This window comes from Calonectris borealis, chromosome 12 (assembly GCF_964195595.1).
Source record: "Calonectris borealis chromosome 12, bCalBor7.hap1.2, whole genome shotgun sequence".
NCBI classification, from domain to species: domain Eukaryota; kingdom Metazoa; phylum Chordata; class Aves; order Procellariiformes; family Procellariidae; genus Calonectris; species Calonectris borealis.
Genome location: NC_134323.1, coordinates 2,895,761 through 2,912,267, shown reverse-complemented (window position 1 = coordinate 2,912,267; position 16,507 = coordinate 2,895,761). Strand labels below are relative to the sequence as shown.

Sequence of the window (16,507 nt, the reverse complement as noted above, 5' to 3'; positions counted from 1 at the left end):
GGTATGCTGTTGACTCATAAAAAGTTGAAAGCTGGAAGAGTTCTCTGAAGCACTTTGTTTGCTCAGGAAGCCCACACATTTCAGGATATAAGTAACAAATGAACATTCTGGCAGAACCAACATAAAGAAGAGCAAACAAATTTTTCTTCTTAATAAATATACTTTGAATTATGCTTCTTGGAAAAACCTGGTTATCCAATATTTTAATTCAAATGCAGTTTGACATGGCCAGGTTTCCTTTACTGCACAGCTTGTTAAAAACAAAGGCTACTTTTATGAAAAGCTAGGAATGATTTTACATTTCTTTAGTGACTTTGCACATCTTCTTTTCCCCCTAGAAAACGTTTCTGAAAATAGAGAACACCCCCCCCCCCCCCGATCTAGTTTTGCAGCAACTACCGGAGAGCATGGGGCACTCTCCTGAAGTTCTGCTGAAACACGCTGCGGCGGTGGAAGACAAAAGGACGAGTCGAACAACAAGAAGGAGCGGTGCACGAGGAATAGCACATTGCACAAACGAGTCCCCTGTGAGAGGAACAGCCTGACAGCAGCCAACAGGCACTGGTTTGCCATCGGCCTTCTTCTCACGATTCAGACAGATCAATTCATGTCAACATTCCTTTTTACTAACAGCAGAGGAAGAAACAAGCGCAACTTAGCAAAATTTAAAGGTAGTCAAAAGGTCTGAAAACAAAAAAAGTTAACCCTTTTCTAGTGCTATGGCCTGTTGCAGTGGTTCTTCGATATGTGTGTCTTTCATTACTTTACTGACAAAAGGATTAACGTGACTCTGTCTGCAGAGGCACAAAAACTGAGAAGACCAAGGACTATCTAGTGATGGGTTTACTACACAGCAGAAGGCGGTTGGTTTAAATGAGTAAAACCTGAATTTTTGTCACACTCACTGTTTTGATAATTACTCCCCAGCAAGACTCAAAAATATTTGGGTATCTACTAACCAGCAATAACAGACCAACGCTGTGAAATCTAACTCCTTCTCCACCTCAGAGGGAGCATGTGTGAGAGACCTCGTCGCTAAAATTCATAGCAATGTTTTCAGAATCTGGCCCTGGATCTCCTCTTTCACATTAGCTCACGTTAGTAACACCTCCTGCAGTGCTTTGGCTACTGACGGTGAGTAGAGAGACTATGCACAAGCCTTCCTCCCCGCCCTGAAAAAAGGGAGGAAACTTTTTAGGAATATTGCTATGGCTTTATTCCTGCACCGGCTTCTTCGGGTCTGTCAAGACTTTCCTTTTTAGTAGCCTGTATTTCAATCTCTTTTTCACAACCAAATCTAATAGCAAGTGTGTCTTAAAAAAACAACACACAAAGCAAAGAAAAAAGGCATCCTGATTTTTCCAGTTTTGCTGCTGCTGAGCAACACTGAAAACACAGAGTCATACCATCTTAAAAACAAGCATTACTTATTCTACACCTACACTATTCTTTAACAAGTCCTGCTGCTCACTTCTGAACTGATCCCACAGAATTTCTTCTATAAAGCTTTCTGAACACTTTTACAAGTATAAGTTTTCATAGCATTGTATGCATTTACACAGCTTTACTCTTCATAGTTAAAAAAACAAAAGGTATCATTAGACCACTGAATCATGACATACCAGAAGAGATGGCTTTTTCTATTTTTCTTTTTTTTTTTTTTTTTTTTTTTTTGAAACAAACCTAAAAACACATACCAGAAGAGTTTGGTTTTTCTATTTTTTCTTTAAAGCAAATTTTAAAACACTAGAGAAAGGTGAGAAGAAAAGCTCCTGCATAGTTCTTAAAACACTGGGTGTTGAAACGACAAAGTCAGACCCTCAAAAACTGGAGATGAAGAGGCATGGCATACACTAGTTACAGCACTTCAAAAACACGAGAAGATCGTGACATTCCAAAAAACATCAGTAAGCAAGCCATGCACTTGAAGTGATGATGTCAGTTTTGAGTTCAGTCTCCTTAAGAATTAAATATATTTTGGAAAGATTTTGTACAGCAGGTGTAGCTTACACTGACAAAGAACCATCTGACAAAGAGAATTTTCAAGATATTCTTTTAAAAATTGTAAATTCATATACGCAATCTGAATAATTAAGTTCTAATCTTGACAAAAATAAAAATCCCATTATTACAGAATGACTTCATGAACAGAAACTACCATAAGGTGATTACAAACTGAAATCTGGCAAAAAAGTGCTCAGTTGTCCCCATCTGAGCTCAATTTGAACTGACAATTGTTCTTCAAAATGTGTATTTTTATAGTTAACATAAAAGAGATTTTGAAAAAGAAAAATACAGATGTACCATGGTATAACAGGCTACTACTAGAGAAATAAGTACTTCCAACAACTACTAATTCAGGTTGCTATTCAACAATTTTATATATATATTTAAAGTATATGAAGAGCTCAAGTTTCAGGTGGTAGCACGCTGTTCCACTCTTACAGTCATTTTTGGGATAAAGCACCTGGCTGACATTGTGGAGAGTGACATTTTGCTGCTGGTTTTATTGGAGACATGAGTGAGTAAGGGGAACCAGGCTCCACCTACCACTGTTCCAAAGCTTGGAGGTATGGATATGAGCAGCACATTCCAGACTTACCTGAAGGGTAAGCATTCCATTTTTAGTATCACGTTTAACCCCACTCTTCTGCTTTCAAATGTTAAGTAGCTGTTAGAGCAGTACCCTCTCACCCAATTAGCCAAATCAGCACCGGGGCACTTGGGTCACAGAGAAATTTATGCACGCCAGGTGAGAACCGCACTGACAATTGTTCAGCACAGCTGGTCCTGCCAACAGGACCACCCTGAATAACTAAGTTCCATATAGATATTTCAAGTGTTTCAGTTAAGAAGGCTTTTCAAAATTTTGTGCTGATCTAGTCACATCTCTACAGTCCCACAGCCACCCGTTTTGTATGGATGAAACATACCACTTTCATAACAGATTTTTTGCGAACATAAATGCCATAGGAGGTTAGTGACCAGCCTGCCCTTTATTTTGCATCTTAATCACACAAAGCATCCTGGGGAGAGGCAGATCAACACTTGGCACAGAAGCAGAATTGCTGGGCTGAGAACTTCATTCGCAAGAATAAAAACTCATCCAGAACAAACTGAAGTCAGTGCAGGAGGCAGCTGCTCACAACAGGCCTGAATGGGGCTTTCTGGGAGAAATCATGCACTCGCAGCCACACAAGTACTCTGTGAACCTAACTCACCTGAAAACTAAGAATAGGAGGAAGTAAGTTTACTTTCAAAAATAAAACGGCAGCACAGATAAAGGAACAGCCTGGGCAGAAAACATCATTGTCTGGTTTGCGTTAACCGATGATCGGATTTCAAATCCTAGGCTTCACTTTAGTAACGGCCTTTCGCAGCTTCTGCTGCAACTTGACACAAGATGGGCAAGTGAGACCACACTGGACCATAGTCCTGCAGCACTCCTGCAGTCTCCAGTACAATGTTAAAGTGTCTTAATCCTATAAACAAATATTTAACCCCCAAACCGAAGAAATGCAGTTCATTATCACAAGAGAGCACTATACATGGCAAATTAAATGTCTGAAAGAACCACATACTTACGCTCTGTTAAGTGTCCATATAACCTAGGGCTTTGGTTTGCATTGTTTTGTTTGCAGGAAGGGTGTTTTATTACCTTAAGTCTCTGATTGAAAGCATCAAACAGCAGTTTGATTCCATCCTGAGTCAGGTTAAGGATGAGGTCATGGCTAAGAGGTGACTGCAAAACAAAAAAAGCTGTTAGGCTTTTAATTTCAAGGCTTCTTTGTAAGATATATATCATTGTATGAGTATAAATTGGTTACTTTGGAAAAACAAAACTGGCTCAGAAAACAACCACTTGTTCAAAGAATAACCGTAACGAAAACACATTTGGCCAAACCTCTCAACCCCTTCAGTTTCCTTATAAAAAGAAATAGAAGTGCCTGTGCGAGACCTGCACCCTGCAAGAACTCCCAAAAGAGTAGCTGTCCATTACTTTGAGTGGGGGAAAAAACAAAACAAAACAAACAAACAAAAACCACACAAAAAAAACCCCAAAACAACAACACAACCCCAAAAAACCAAACACCTTGAAAATGAACATTCCAAGTTTAGCAACAGAGACATCATGCAGGGACAGTCTGTTGCATTCTTGGCGCACAAAAATAATAGCCCATCTCACCGAGCCTCGCGTCAGAACCAAGCATACACTTGACAAAAAGATGGGGAGAGGGCTTTCCACTTCAAAAATCAAGGAGTGTCACAGTCTTTTTCAGGCCTCAAAAGGAAGGCTTCAGACTCTTATGTTGTGAATTTAGGTTTCCTTAGTTACTGTGAATCATAACAAGTAAAGGCTTAATTTGCAGTCTGCTGGAGTCAATAGGAGACATTCCACTGGCTTCACTGGTGTCTGTATAGGCTCTACGCCATCTCAGTCTGCTGCGACACTGGAAGCTGCCCACTCCCGTACCGGTGCAATCCACACATACACAGTCAGTTGGCCCTAATTCAGCTATTTGATCGTGTACCGTCTAAAACACATTTGCTTCAAAAAGCTCTACCCTCCACAACTGTCTCCTCAGAGGAGAAAAAAGGCTGAATTCCAGGCAGGCAGCAATAGTCATGCCCTAGAACTGCATTTATGTAGGAAAAGACAGAATGGGGATGAGACATCCCGGGCATATACAGGCTTCTAATGCGGGCAGCCACACCATATGAATTAAGCATAAGCTTTTTATGAATTAAGCATAAGCTATCTTAAAAACCGTTACTCTCCCCTTTGCTCTACTGGGAGAAGGTCTGTGTTTTGACTGTCAGAAGTCTAATTTTCATCCTAAATTTTCTCACCTCTTTATTCTCACATCAGCACTGTCTTCTAGCCTGGATACTTTTTGTGCATTCTCACGTGCATCTCCCACCCCTTCCCAAACCATGTATTTAAGTAATCAGATCCTAGACTTCACATTGCTAGGTCAAAACAAGCCACAGGGCTTTCAATCCCCTGTGATGCAGATTTCCCATTCCCCTCGATCACTCCAGTAGCTTTTCCTGAAGCAGGTTCAGTTCGAGCTCATCCTTGAACACCGGTGATCTGGCATGTAAGCTGTCTTCTAAATGAATTCTTCACAGCGCCTTGCACAACGGCATCAATACTTCACTATTGCTGGCAAACTTTTATGATACTGTGTAGAATTGAAGCAGTACTGCAATACAGCCTTAAGCCTGAGATAAAAAGGTCTACTGCTGATCCTGACAGTCTTTTTTTAAGTCCCTCATAAATCTAATTTAGAAAGGCTACAAACAGAGCAAAAAAACCTGTGTCATGTTGCATTTAAATATACCAACAGAGTTGTTCTGATATGGGATATGCTCTGCATTTCACTGGTTTCTAAGCAGAATTTTCATAAGGTCATTCCAAAATTAATGAAAGTATTAAAAGTACTTTTGAGTGGGTGGAAAAAAAAAAACAACCAAACATCTGAGGAAAAGCTTGATAATTAGTACAGCAAATAGCTTCTGTTCTATGCTGCCATATTTTCTATTAGAAGAAAAGTTTCAAGGGCACAAATTTAGTTCATGTGACTTTTAATACACAAAATAGAACCTCAAGTATGAAAGATGATGCCAGGAAGCAACAGGAGAGTCCTTCCTGAAGGAAGCAACTCAGATGTGCAGTTACACTGTCTAATCTACATAAAGCTGCAGGAAAAACTGTTATCACTGAACAATCCCATCGACACAAATCCAGAGGAAGACTCAGGAGAACGTACAAAGACAATTAAGTACCCCACTTAAACTGGCCAAAAAGGAGTTAAAATGCTTTAGTCACAGAAAAGGGTTCATTAAGCTTTTTTGGCACAGTTTGGGCATCCCATTTATGGCAAGTTAAAAAGAGCCACAGGCAGATCTAATTGCATTTAATTGTCATATAAATTTTTGAAAGGAAATACTCACTGCTGGAGTTCCAGGATCAGAAATGCAGTGCGTTAGATGCAACAACTTTAAATAACATTTGATCGCTATGCTCAAAGGTGTTCTTTTAGAAAGCAAAGAGGAAAGACATGAAGGCTTTCGGTATAGTTTAGCCAGATACAAGTTGTGCATGGCAAAGTTTATTTAAAGCTTTGAAACTTCCAAGAACTGCAGCAGCAGCTCTTTGTGCTCAGCTGCTGCTGAAGTGCAGGAGGGTGAAGATACAGCCAGACAGTCAACTGCAGGCCCCGAGTGGCATGTGGAAAAAATTGCACTGATACCAGGCAATGAATCGGAATCATATACAGAAAAAAATATCATCAGCACAACTACTCCACAAAGTCAAGAACTACTATTTTGTTGGACCATGCAGATGTTAAAAACATCTTTACATTTATCACAGTTTGGGGAGAAAAACCTTAACCCCCACCGCCCCTGCAGACAGAATAAAAACTCAGTGTACGTGGTCAAGCACAATGCAGCTTTCCATGAGGCGTAAAAAGCCAAGCAGCAGTATACCTTGCTTTCTAGCACTCGACCACTAATCCTGCGATTCTACAAACCTGAGAGGAACGGGAATCTCATCATTTATCTAAACAAACATAGAGATAATTCTGGAATGCACTGTGATTAAGAAAAACTAAAAAACCTCCAAAGCATACAAAAAACAAGGAATGCATTCACTGCCAGAAGGATGCTCCCATGTATTATGTACAAGGAGCTAGATTTTCAATTTGCAATTCAGTCATCATAAACCCCATAAATCTACATAATGTGAAACAAAAAAGGATAATTCATTTAGTTACATGAAATAGGCATCCAGCAGTAAACGCCAGAGTCGAGCTTGTTCCTCAGCCATTCAGTATTCACTGTGAATGCATGAGGCCTCAATCAGTATTTTGATACAAACTGACATTTTAGCAGACTTTGCCTTTTTCCTGATGCAAAGATCTGTAATCTACAACATATGAATATCATCTTCCGATTAACGTGCATTTCACATAACGCCCATTTGGAGAGTCACAATCCTCCTTTGTCCCGTCTCCTCTTCCCTTCCACTTCCTTCAAAGTAGAGGTGGGTATATAACACATTTTATTTGATCTAGCAGAAAGGTTTCACTTCCAGTCCCGTTTTTGATGGAAGTCAAACGTATTAGGAACTTAATGCTTAGTTAGGAAGAATGACTAAAACATCTACAGCTGGTTTAAATTATTGCATCCACTTTCTGCAGACAAAATTGCAGATCCAGAGAGAAAGCGTGGAAGCCTTTTCAGGGGGTTCATCACCACTGAACCAAACATGAAAGCGGGAAGTAATGAATGAGTCAGTACTTCAAAAATACTGCAATGCTCGACAATGATAACGTAAAAAGACTAAAATTAAATTATCCAGCTAATTACAGAACATTTCCCTTCTTAAAGGAAAAACAATACTACCCCACCACTGCATACACAAAACTGATACCTGTTACATCACTGCAGTGTGCTGAGGATTATTACACTGTTATAAAAGCTACAGCTCTGACGCGGTGGCACTAATTTGGTGTAATTCCATTTCAAGTAGCTCCACAATCCATACAACACGTTTGTTAGCATGACACAGTACCAGTATACCCCCCAATGCCTCAATTCCGGGACACAGCGAGGTGAACGACCTGGCCAGACCACGCACTACTCACCTGCTCACTGTAGAGAACCTGGACGTTTTTGATAATGCGACAGTGTTTCTGAAGAATTGCTACAGCCTGAGCCAACGGCATTCCTGTAAATAAAAACAGTGGCATTTCTTCAGTTCGGAGACCAGCTAACAGCGATTTTTAACAGAAAGGTTAGAGATGAGGTAACAGAGCCGTCATCAGCAAACAGAACATTACAACAGAAAGGTATGCAATCAACAAATAAGCCTAACTGATTCATGATATCGGCACAGACCTGTTTTTCTGAAACAGAAAAGTCACTGTTTATGTACGGGTTTGTTAGGCATATATGAAAGAAAAGTATCTCTAGCCACAAAATTAAACAGCAAGGTTCAGGCAGAAAAAGCACAGATCTTTCTACAATCTGTGCGCAAAATTTTCTGCTTTTTGGGGCCAACAATCCAGTAACTGATGCAATAGCCTATACCAAGCTCCAAGAGCTAGCTAGGGCACTCCTGTACATGTTCAACAGGCTCCTGGACCGCGTTTTATGGCTTACCCTTTATCAAGCTTGATGGAGTACTGAGTAGTCGTACAAGATAGAAACAAATACTAAAATGGAGCAATGATTCTCCTCAGACCTAACAGGCCACATTAGCTGCTGATACAGCTACATTTGCGTCGAGGAAGGAACTTTATCTTCCCAGTTTACAGACAAGATAAACATACTAAACAATTTGGTTCAGTTGAAGTAATACACTTAATAGTCGTTCACCCTCTAACACAATTTCAAGGGCTTTTTTTTTTTTTTGCTGTTTTTTTTTTCTTCAGTGTATATCTTATCTTTACAGCTATAAATTTTTGAAAGTGGAATGGAACAGCTGATTCTGCAGAAAGAACCACACCATCTCATCCTTTATCACGCTTAAAACCTTTGTTGCCTTTCCAAATGAAATGCGATCATGTTCCTGGATTCAAAGCAGGCATTTATAAAGCGAGGTTATGAGCTCATAACTGTGAAGTTTTATTTCCCTACTAATTGCTGCAAGTCAATTTAGATTAGTTATCTGACATTTTATTTGCATTCTTTGCCCCTTTCTTCTCTATTTATAGTTTTAAACATTAAGAAAGTTGCCTTGATTAGGGAAGATTTACCACAGGACCTACACTTTTATTTAGGTAACAGTTCAGGCATTCAAATTTTTAGTTACTTGCGACACCTCTCAAACTCAGACCACGTTCCAAAGCACCTTTTAGACATTATCTACCGTACCAAAGTGAGAAAACTCCCTCTCTCTCTCACACGCCTAGATCACCACAGGTACTGCTTTAACCTAATACTAGCATAACGCTAAAAAAAAAAAAATTATTGTTTTCACTGTTGCACTAAACTACGTGCCTGTCGCGCCCATACATTGCAGCTTTTCTGCAATTATGACATCAAGTTTTGGCAAAACAGGCTTATAGATTAGAACTACAGTGATTCAATTTGTAAATACTGTATACAACTGTTTCTGTTTCACATTAGCCCGTAATCCTGGAAACAATTTTTTTTTTGCAACTAGAAATTACACACCAGAAGATGATATAAAATCAAAAAGAATAGTTATTATTTTAATAACGGTAATAAAATTAAAACGCACAGAGCCACACAATAAAGCAGCACTGTTTCCCATTATCTAGGAAATAGCAGTTGCCTTGTCCTCTAAGCAGCTGAGTTTTAAAAAGACAGTTGTTATGTATTAGATAATATTTTCAAAATGGAACAGAAACATAAATAAGAGCAAGAAGGTAAGATCAAAGACGCCGCTGTGAAAGTTTCACACTTCTTAACCTAGTAAAAGCTATGATTCCAAAAAAAGTAAAGATGATTTAAAAGTATAAAAGCCATTTTCAAAGTCAGTATTTCCAGGAGACTTGCAGAGGTAAGACCATGAGCTCTTTTGAAAAAAGAAGCGGCAAAGGCTCAAGCAAAGCCAGCGAACACGCTGACAGGATCTATACGCCGATGGCAAGCGTCAGAAGAAGGTAAGGTTTCAGTAAAAAAGCATGCGGTTAAAAAAAGTGCGCACAAACACGAAGTTCAGTTTGTAGTCCGATGTAAACTGATGCAATCTTGGGCTGGTAAGTGTGCAAACAGATGGCTCATGTGACTCTCTTACTCAGAGCTTTCCCAAGCTGCAAGCAAATGGACATGGACTGATTCTGTTCCGTTTTCAGCAACTGAGAATCAAGCAGATTTTGCCAGGCAGCTGCTTAGCAAAGCTACGACGAGCAACTTAAGTTCTCCACGAACAGTTCGCAGAACCTAAAACGTGCATGGAGGAGCCAGTATCCTCCCTCTGCCTCCAGTAGCAGAGAGCCAAAGGAGGAGTAAAGAAACTGGGTTATTTTTCTCCACCCTTCTCACGCACACACACAACACCCCCTTTTCCTCAACATTCGTCAGCCTTTGCAGTCAAAGAGGAAAACAAAGAATTCTTTTTCCCCTGCTCACCAGTCAGGGGGAACGGGGAAGCAAACATGGTTTCCAGCACATCAGAGAGTCAACCAAACGGAGCCATGGCAAATAACGCCCACAAAGACCAGTGCTAGGGCTCTCCTATCACAAACTTTTCCCTTTTCTAAACGCTAGAGTGATACAAGCGACACAAGACACTCCTCTCGCATACGCTGGTCATGAACAACACGGCTTGAAGCGTTAGTCTATGCTGAGACAGTGCGTCTTGAAGGGGAGGGGGGCAGAGAAGTGAATAAAGATTAAGAGAGAAGAATACAAGAAAATCCAAGAGAAGATGAGTTGTAACACATTAAATAAAGAGAAGTGAAACTCAGTAGGAAAGGAAAGTATAAAAAACAAGAGAAATGCAAGTACGCCTGAGAAATTATATATCTCAAACGCTAATAATACAGCTATAGGCACTACAGAATAAGTATTTAATTGTTCTCCTTTAAAACGGCAGGAATGTAGCCCGAGAGGTGCAGCGACACAGGTATCTAATTGAACACAAAACTCAGCCTTGGTTAAATTTTTTATGCTCTGGTCACACAGTGAGTCAACACTGGAGCCAGAAACAGAATCCAAAAACTCATGTAAAAAATTTTCCTGGCATTTCCCCTCAGTCATCTCCATTGCGGACACAATACTGGAAGCCAGAGTCAGCAGCAGTTCAGGAATACTGCCATTAGTTCTGCTAAGAGCAGATCTAAACAAACGATGAGTAGAATACCGCTGGCAGCGAGAATCCCATTTACACGGGCGCTTCCAACCTCGCTACCACTAACACAGCCGAACCAGCTTTATCAGCGGGGACAACTTGCATACAATATCGCTAGCGCAGGACAAAGTTAAGTATCTTAATACCTAGTCAGCCTCCTGCTCTATACCAGCAGGTCATGCTAATTATATATTAGATGCATCACGTGGTGGCTATGTTTACTCCAAGAACTACAGCTGAGTTTCCTCCCTCTCACATCTATGCATGTGTGTGTCTGTACACATAGACAGAGACACAACGTATAATTTTAACCAGGAGATTGCATTAACGGGCTTCTTTGGGGGGGGGGGGTCTTGGGAAAATGAAAATCATTTTCTCTCTTCCCTTTTTTTGTTTTTGTAAGGAGGACGGGGGGAAGCCGGTACTACATATTTATGAAGATTGCCAGGGTATATACTTCAAGATAGCGTTTCTTTTCAGGTAATACAGGCACTGAAGGATGGCGGAAGGTCACGCAGAGCTGAGAGAGCGCAGTAACGTGTTAACGGTATAAGGAGATCACCGAGATTTCAAAGGGTGGGACCCGAGATACTATAATTAGCCTCCAAAAGCCATTCTAACACTCCCTGTAACCATCAAGTTGTACCAGACTCCGAAGTCGCAGCAGCATAAACAGCCCTTTGTGTTTGATGGGTTTCATATAAACAACTCCACGTCACAGCACCACTCCTTTGGTGCGACCCAAGTTCACGGCAGCTGTGTAACAGTGTTTTTAAGGAACAGCCTGTCCCCCTGCTGTCACAGGTGACAACAGCAGCAGCAGAAGTAGAAGTGTAACTCAAGTTCTGGCAGGTACAGATGGCTGCCACGCGGAACCCTGTTTACATGAGCCAAACTACTACTTCTACCATTAACTTTAGACAGAGCAACAGCAAAGATGGAAACCTGAGAGAAAGAGCCCAATGCCGCTGTCTCAAACAATCACTCGGAAAATGCGACAGCTACAGTATTTTCTGAGAGTTTTAAGGACTACCAACATCTGCTTGAAAGCACAGGCCATCTGAAGAGTCCATACCATACCATCCAATCCATTACCATCCGAGTTTCAACTGTAAATTTAAGTGCCCTGGGCTGAGCACCAGCCAAATTTCCATCAGCTGGGGACAAGTCCTTTCTCATCGCAGTAAACAGAGCAATGAGCGGTAGGGAGGGACCGCTCAGAGATGAAAAACACAAATCACTGGGGGGAGAAATACTTGTTATCTAACCCTGAGAAAACCTCTCAAAAGTTTACTTTCTCCACTATAATGTCGCAACCCAGCAACGACACAAAGAAATTGTGAAACTCAACCCATATTTATGGAGTTTGTACAGAAAAGCACGGTATTTATGCCAAGTATTAGCACGCAGTTGAAGATGCTGATATCACCTGACGTATTCAGGTGACAGTCAGTATATCCACGCCTCCTCTTTTAGGAGTTATTTTAAAAAATGACCAGTCTAAGACGGCAAGGCAAAACAAAACAAGGTAAACGAGTAGAAGAAAGCATACAAGCTGACAGACAAAGCACAATTCGGTGTGCAAGAGCTAAAGATGAGACTACACGCTACAAGGGAATCCTTAAAGCTCGTCCATCAGTATTTTTAGCGACAGAGAAAGGTGAGCTTTGACTCTCTCTCCCTTTCACTCTTGAACTCCCTGAAAGCGTTGGGAGAAACCTTACGGATCACGGGTGGACCCGAGCCACCCCGCTCAGGCAGACGGGGCCCCGGGGCAGCCAGCCGAGCTCCGCGGGGACACGGACACACACTTACCCAAGGTGAACTCCCATTGCTCGTTCCCCAGAGACCGCTCGGGCACCACCTCCAGATCTAGCATTGGCTCAGGTAGCGCGGAGGCCGCGGGCTGGCACGGCAGGTCACCCGGTCGCTGCGCCGGACCTCTGAGGGAAGCAGGAGGGACCTCTGAGTCACAGCGGAGCCCCCCCGGGCCGGGCTGAGGGCGGGAGCCCGGGCACCGCCGCCACAGCGACCGGCTCCCCCCTCACCGCCCCGCTGTCTGCGACACCCCCCCCCCCGCCCTGCCCCGGCCGGCCACCGGGCGCGGGCAGCCGCTGCCCCGCCCGCCCCCCCGGGGGAAGGGGAGCCGCCGCCGTCCCGCCGCTGGGCCCGGACGTACCGAGGGCGGCCCCGGCCCGGCGGGGGAGGGGAGCGGGGGGGGGCTATAACCCCCCTTCCCCCCGCGCTGCGGGGCTGCGACTCACCTCACTTGCGGCTGCTGAAAAAGTGCTTTGCAGCTGTCGTCAGGCGAGCCCGCGCGTGGGGCGGGGCGGAGGGCGGGGGCGGGGCCAGGGGAGGTACGCCCCGCCCTCAGACCGTGGGGGAGAGGGGAAGGTGTCGGCCTGGGGAGGGAGAGCCCGCGGGTTCGAGTCCCGCCGCGGGAGGCTGAGGGCTGCCCGGGGGGCGGTGGGTACAGCCCCACTGCCACCCCCTGTCCTTGTCTCCAGACGAGTGTCAGACCTACAGCACAAGCCCTAATTACACCGTGTCACAGCCCGCACGGTAAGCTCAGGATTAAAAAAAAGAAAAAAAGCAAACCCAAACCAACCCAGTGGCATCCAGTTTTTCCAGTTGAAAGGCCAGGGTGGGGGAAGGAGTTAAGGAGAAATTAGTCAGTGGCACGAGCAAAGTTACCGGAACAGCTCAGGAATGACTCAGAAAGGAAGAAAGTCCTAACGAGGTCATTGGCTTTGCAATGTTATTTGAGAAAAGAGGGGGATGGCCACCCAAGGGGTTGTGGTAGCCAAATCCTGAGCTTTTTTCCCTAAAGAAGTCCAACCTTTCCCCTGAGGTGGTGGTCACCACACACGAACCTGCTTTGCTCAGACCCAGAAGACCCCGGGTGCAAGCGGTTGGCATCCACGCAATGAATGAGGATGACGGAGCTCTCCCAAGACGCCGAGATGCTGCCGCCCTCCCGAGGCCGCCACCACCTTGGACACCCCACGTCAGACCATCACCCATTTCTTACAGCAAGAAATTTGATCCAAGAGGGATGGCACCAGGTCAAGCATTGCCCAACATAAGCAGGGAATTAAAAATAAACATGACAAAACCCAAGGGCACGTGAAGCGACGTGTCCGCTCGCACAAGTGATGGAAAAGTCAAGAGGGTCCAGAGGGTTTGGAAGCGGCTGTAATTCCTTCTGCTGGCAGGTCGAGGCTCCAGGAGGGGCAAGGAGTGGGGGGAGATGCATTTTTTCCACGTTTATTTGAGGGTGGTAGGAGAAAAACCTCTCCTTGGGTGATACCCATCTCCCGTCCCCTCTCCTCCGCTGCATCCGGCGGGGCGGTGATGCTCGGTCCTGCCTTGGCCCCACCATCCGCACCTTCCCGCGCGCCCCGTCCCGCGTGCCCACCGTGGCCCAGCGGGGGTCTGCAGCACGCCAGCACCGTCGCACGGAATAGCCATCGCACGGAATATCCATCGCACGGAATACCCCGCAGCGGGGTGGAAAATACCATTTAAGAAAATCCTTTGTGCAGCTAACTGCAGAAGTTTGAGTTTCTCATGTTAAAAAAAAAAAGAAAAAAAAAAGGGAAAAAAAAGAAAAAAAAGAAAAAAGAAAAAAAGAAAAAAAAAGGCAAAAAGAAAAAAGGCAAAAAGAAAAAAGGAAAAAAGAAAAAAGAAAAAAGGAAAAAAGGAAAAAAGAAAAAAGGAAAAAAGGAAAAAGGAAAAAAGAAAAAAGGAAAAAGGAAAAAGAAGAAAAAAGAAAAAAGAAAAAAAAAGAAAAAAGAAAAAAAGAAAAAAAAAGAAAAACAAAAAAGAAAAAACAAAATCCCCGCTGGGTTTTCCACCGCCTCTCCTTCCCACCAGCCTTCGCGTCAGACGCTCCGTGTGCTCCTCGGGTCCCCAGCCTGCTCCAGAGGTCCTGGCTCTCGGGTGGAAAAGCAGGAATTTGCTTTTCCCTCCTGCCCGAGGTGCTGCCGGGCGGGAGCTGCCGGGGGGGAGCTGCCGGCCGCACCCCCGCGGCCTTTCCACGGCAAAGCGCGGCTTTGCTCGCCCACCCCCACGGCCCGCAGGCCCCCACGGCGCGCGCCGCCTCCCGCCCAGCTGCGAAGAAAAGGTGTCCATTACAGCTTCAAACAACTCTTTTAACAACCAGTACATACAAATACCAACAGGCGTAGTCACACCCCTTTTTTCCAGGGGGAATCAAAGCGTTAATAAACAAATCCCGGTGGCGCTCGGGAGCCGGCGGGGCTCTAGCCACCGCCTGCCGCAGCACGGCCCTCGGGTCACGGAGCTGTCACAGCAGGCCGGATCTGAATGTGTACGGCGTGGAGCGAGCCCCGGGGCAATCAGCTTTCCCTTGAAGTCAGCTGCGCCTTGCTCTATTTATTATTCATGCCTCGCTTACTTTTTTAAAATCTAAGCACGGTGACATCTTAATATGCTGAAGAGCGCAGAGGTGCTGCCAATTTTTCCCCTTCCTTCCAGCCCTCCGACGCGTCTTCATTAGCTCAAAAAGAGAAACGAGCGGGGGCTGAGCCTCCATCACGAGCCTTCTAGTGCTCCGTATACGTATATGGTGACATCCATAAGGAACGGACTTCAGAGAAGAAATACCTTGCTAGAAAACTTGTGTGCCCCATTTATTTAATAGGGGGTGAAGGACACCCCAGCACCCAGCTCCAAGGGGGCCCGGGAGCCCGGCAGCCCTCGGGGAGGGGTGCTGGGTGGGAGGCAGGCAGCTGCAGCCCGGCCGGGCTTTGCGGAATCTCTTCTCCCGCGTTGGGCGATGCCCTTCGAACGCCCGGCGCTGCGAGCGGGGAATGCAACCGGGCTTTCGTTAAAAAAAAAAAAATGCAGTATCCTTTGAAAAAGATTTAAAATAATAAAGTTCAAAAGAATAAAGTTTAAAATAATAAAGTTCAAAAGAATAAAGTTTAAAATAATAAAGTTCAAAAGAATAGAGTTTAAAATAACAAGGTTTAAAATAATAAAGTTTAATATAATAAAGTTTAAAATAACAAAGTTTAAAATAACCAGCAGTGTATTGACAGGGGGCTCTCACCCAGGGAGCGTGCCAGCCCCGTCTACGTCTCCGAGCTTAAAATGCACCCCTTAAATAACTGGGAGGGCAGAGCGGGGCTGCCGGGGGCAGGCGGGGCGGCCGCACCCCCCGGCGGAGCTGGGTGCTCCTGGCCAGCCCGCGCGACGGCCGTGACTGCCCCGGGGTGCGGGCTGGGGGCGGCAGTAAGTCCCAGCCGGCTGCAAATCCCACCACAGCACCCCAGAATCGCAGAACCATTAAGGTTGGACAAGACCTCTAAGATCATCGAGTCCAACCGCCAACCCAACACCCCCATGCCCACTACACCATGTCCCTAAGGGCCTCATCTACACGTCTTTTAAATACCCCCAGGGATGGTGACTCCACCACTTCCCTGGGCAGCCTGTTCCAAGGCCTGACCACTCTTTCAGTACAGAAATTTCTCCTAATGTCCAATCTAAACCTCCCTTGGCGCAACTTGAGGCCATTTCCTCCCGTCCTATCGCTGTTACTTGGGAGAAGAGACCAACACCCACCTCGCTACAACCTCCTTTCAGGTAGTTGTAGAGCGCGATGAGGTCTCCCCTCAGCCTCCTCTTCTCCAGGCTAAACAACCCCAG

At 44.5% G+C, this 16,507-nt stretch overlaps 1 protein-coding gene across 4 annotated transcripts in view; it reads right to left on the bottom strand.

The window, feature by feature from the left end:
• Positions 1–13,162, bottom strand: part of PHAF1 (phagophore assembly factor 1) — a 36,539-nt gene extending 23,377 nt beyond the window's left edge. For 3 of the 4 annotated variants that reach the window (XM_075161015.1, XM_075161017.1, XM_075161018.1), the window contains exons 1-4: positions 13,096–13,162; positions 12,647–12,774; positions 7,656–7,738; positions 3,659–3,742 (exon numbers count right to left, since the gene is read on the bottom strand). In XM_075161015.1, the coding sequence (XP_075017116.1) occupies positions 3,659–3,742; positions 7,656–7,738; positions 12,647–12,710 (231 nt within the window). In that variant the 5' untranslated portion in view covers positions 12,711–12,774; positions 13,096–13,162. Of the gene's footprint in view, positions 1–3,658; positions 3,743–7,655; positions 7,739–12,646; positions 12,775–13,010; positions 13,036–13,095 lie in introns of those variants that run through there. The other variant, XM_075161016.1, reaches the window with a different exon arrangement.
• Between the last annotated feature and the right edge of the window lie 3,345 nt (positions 13,163–16,507).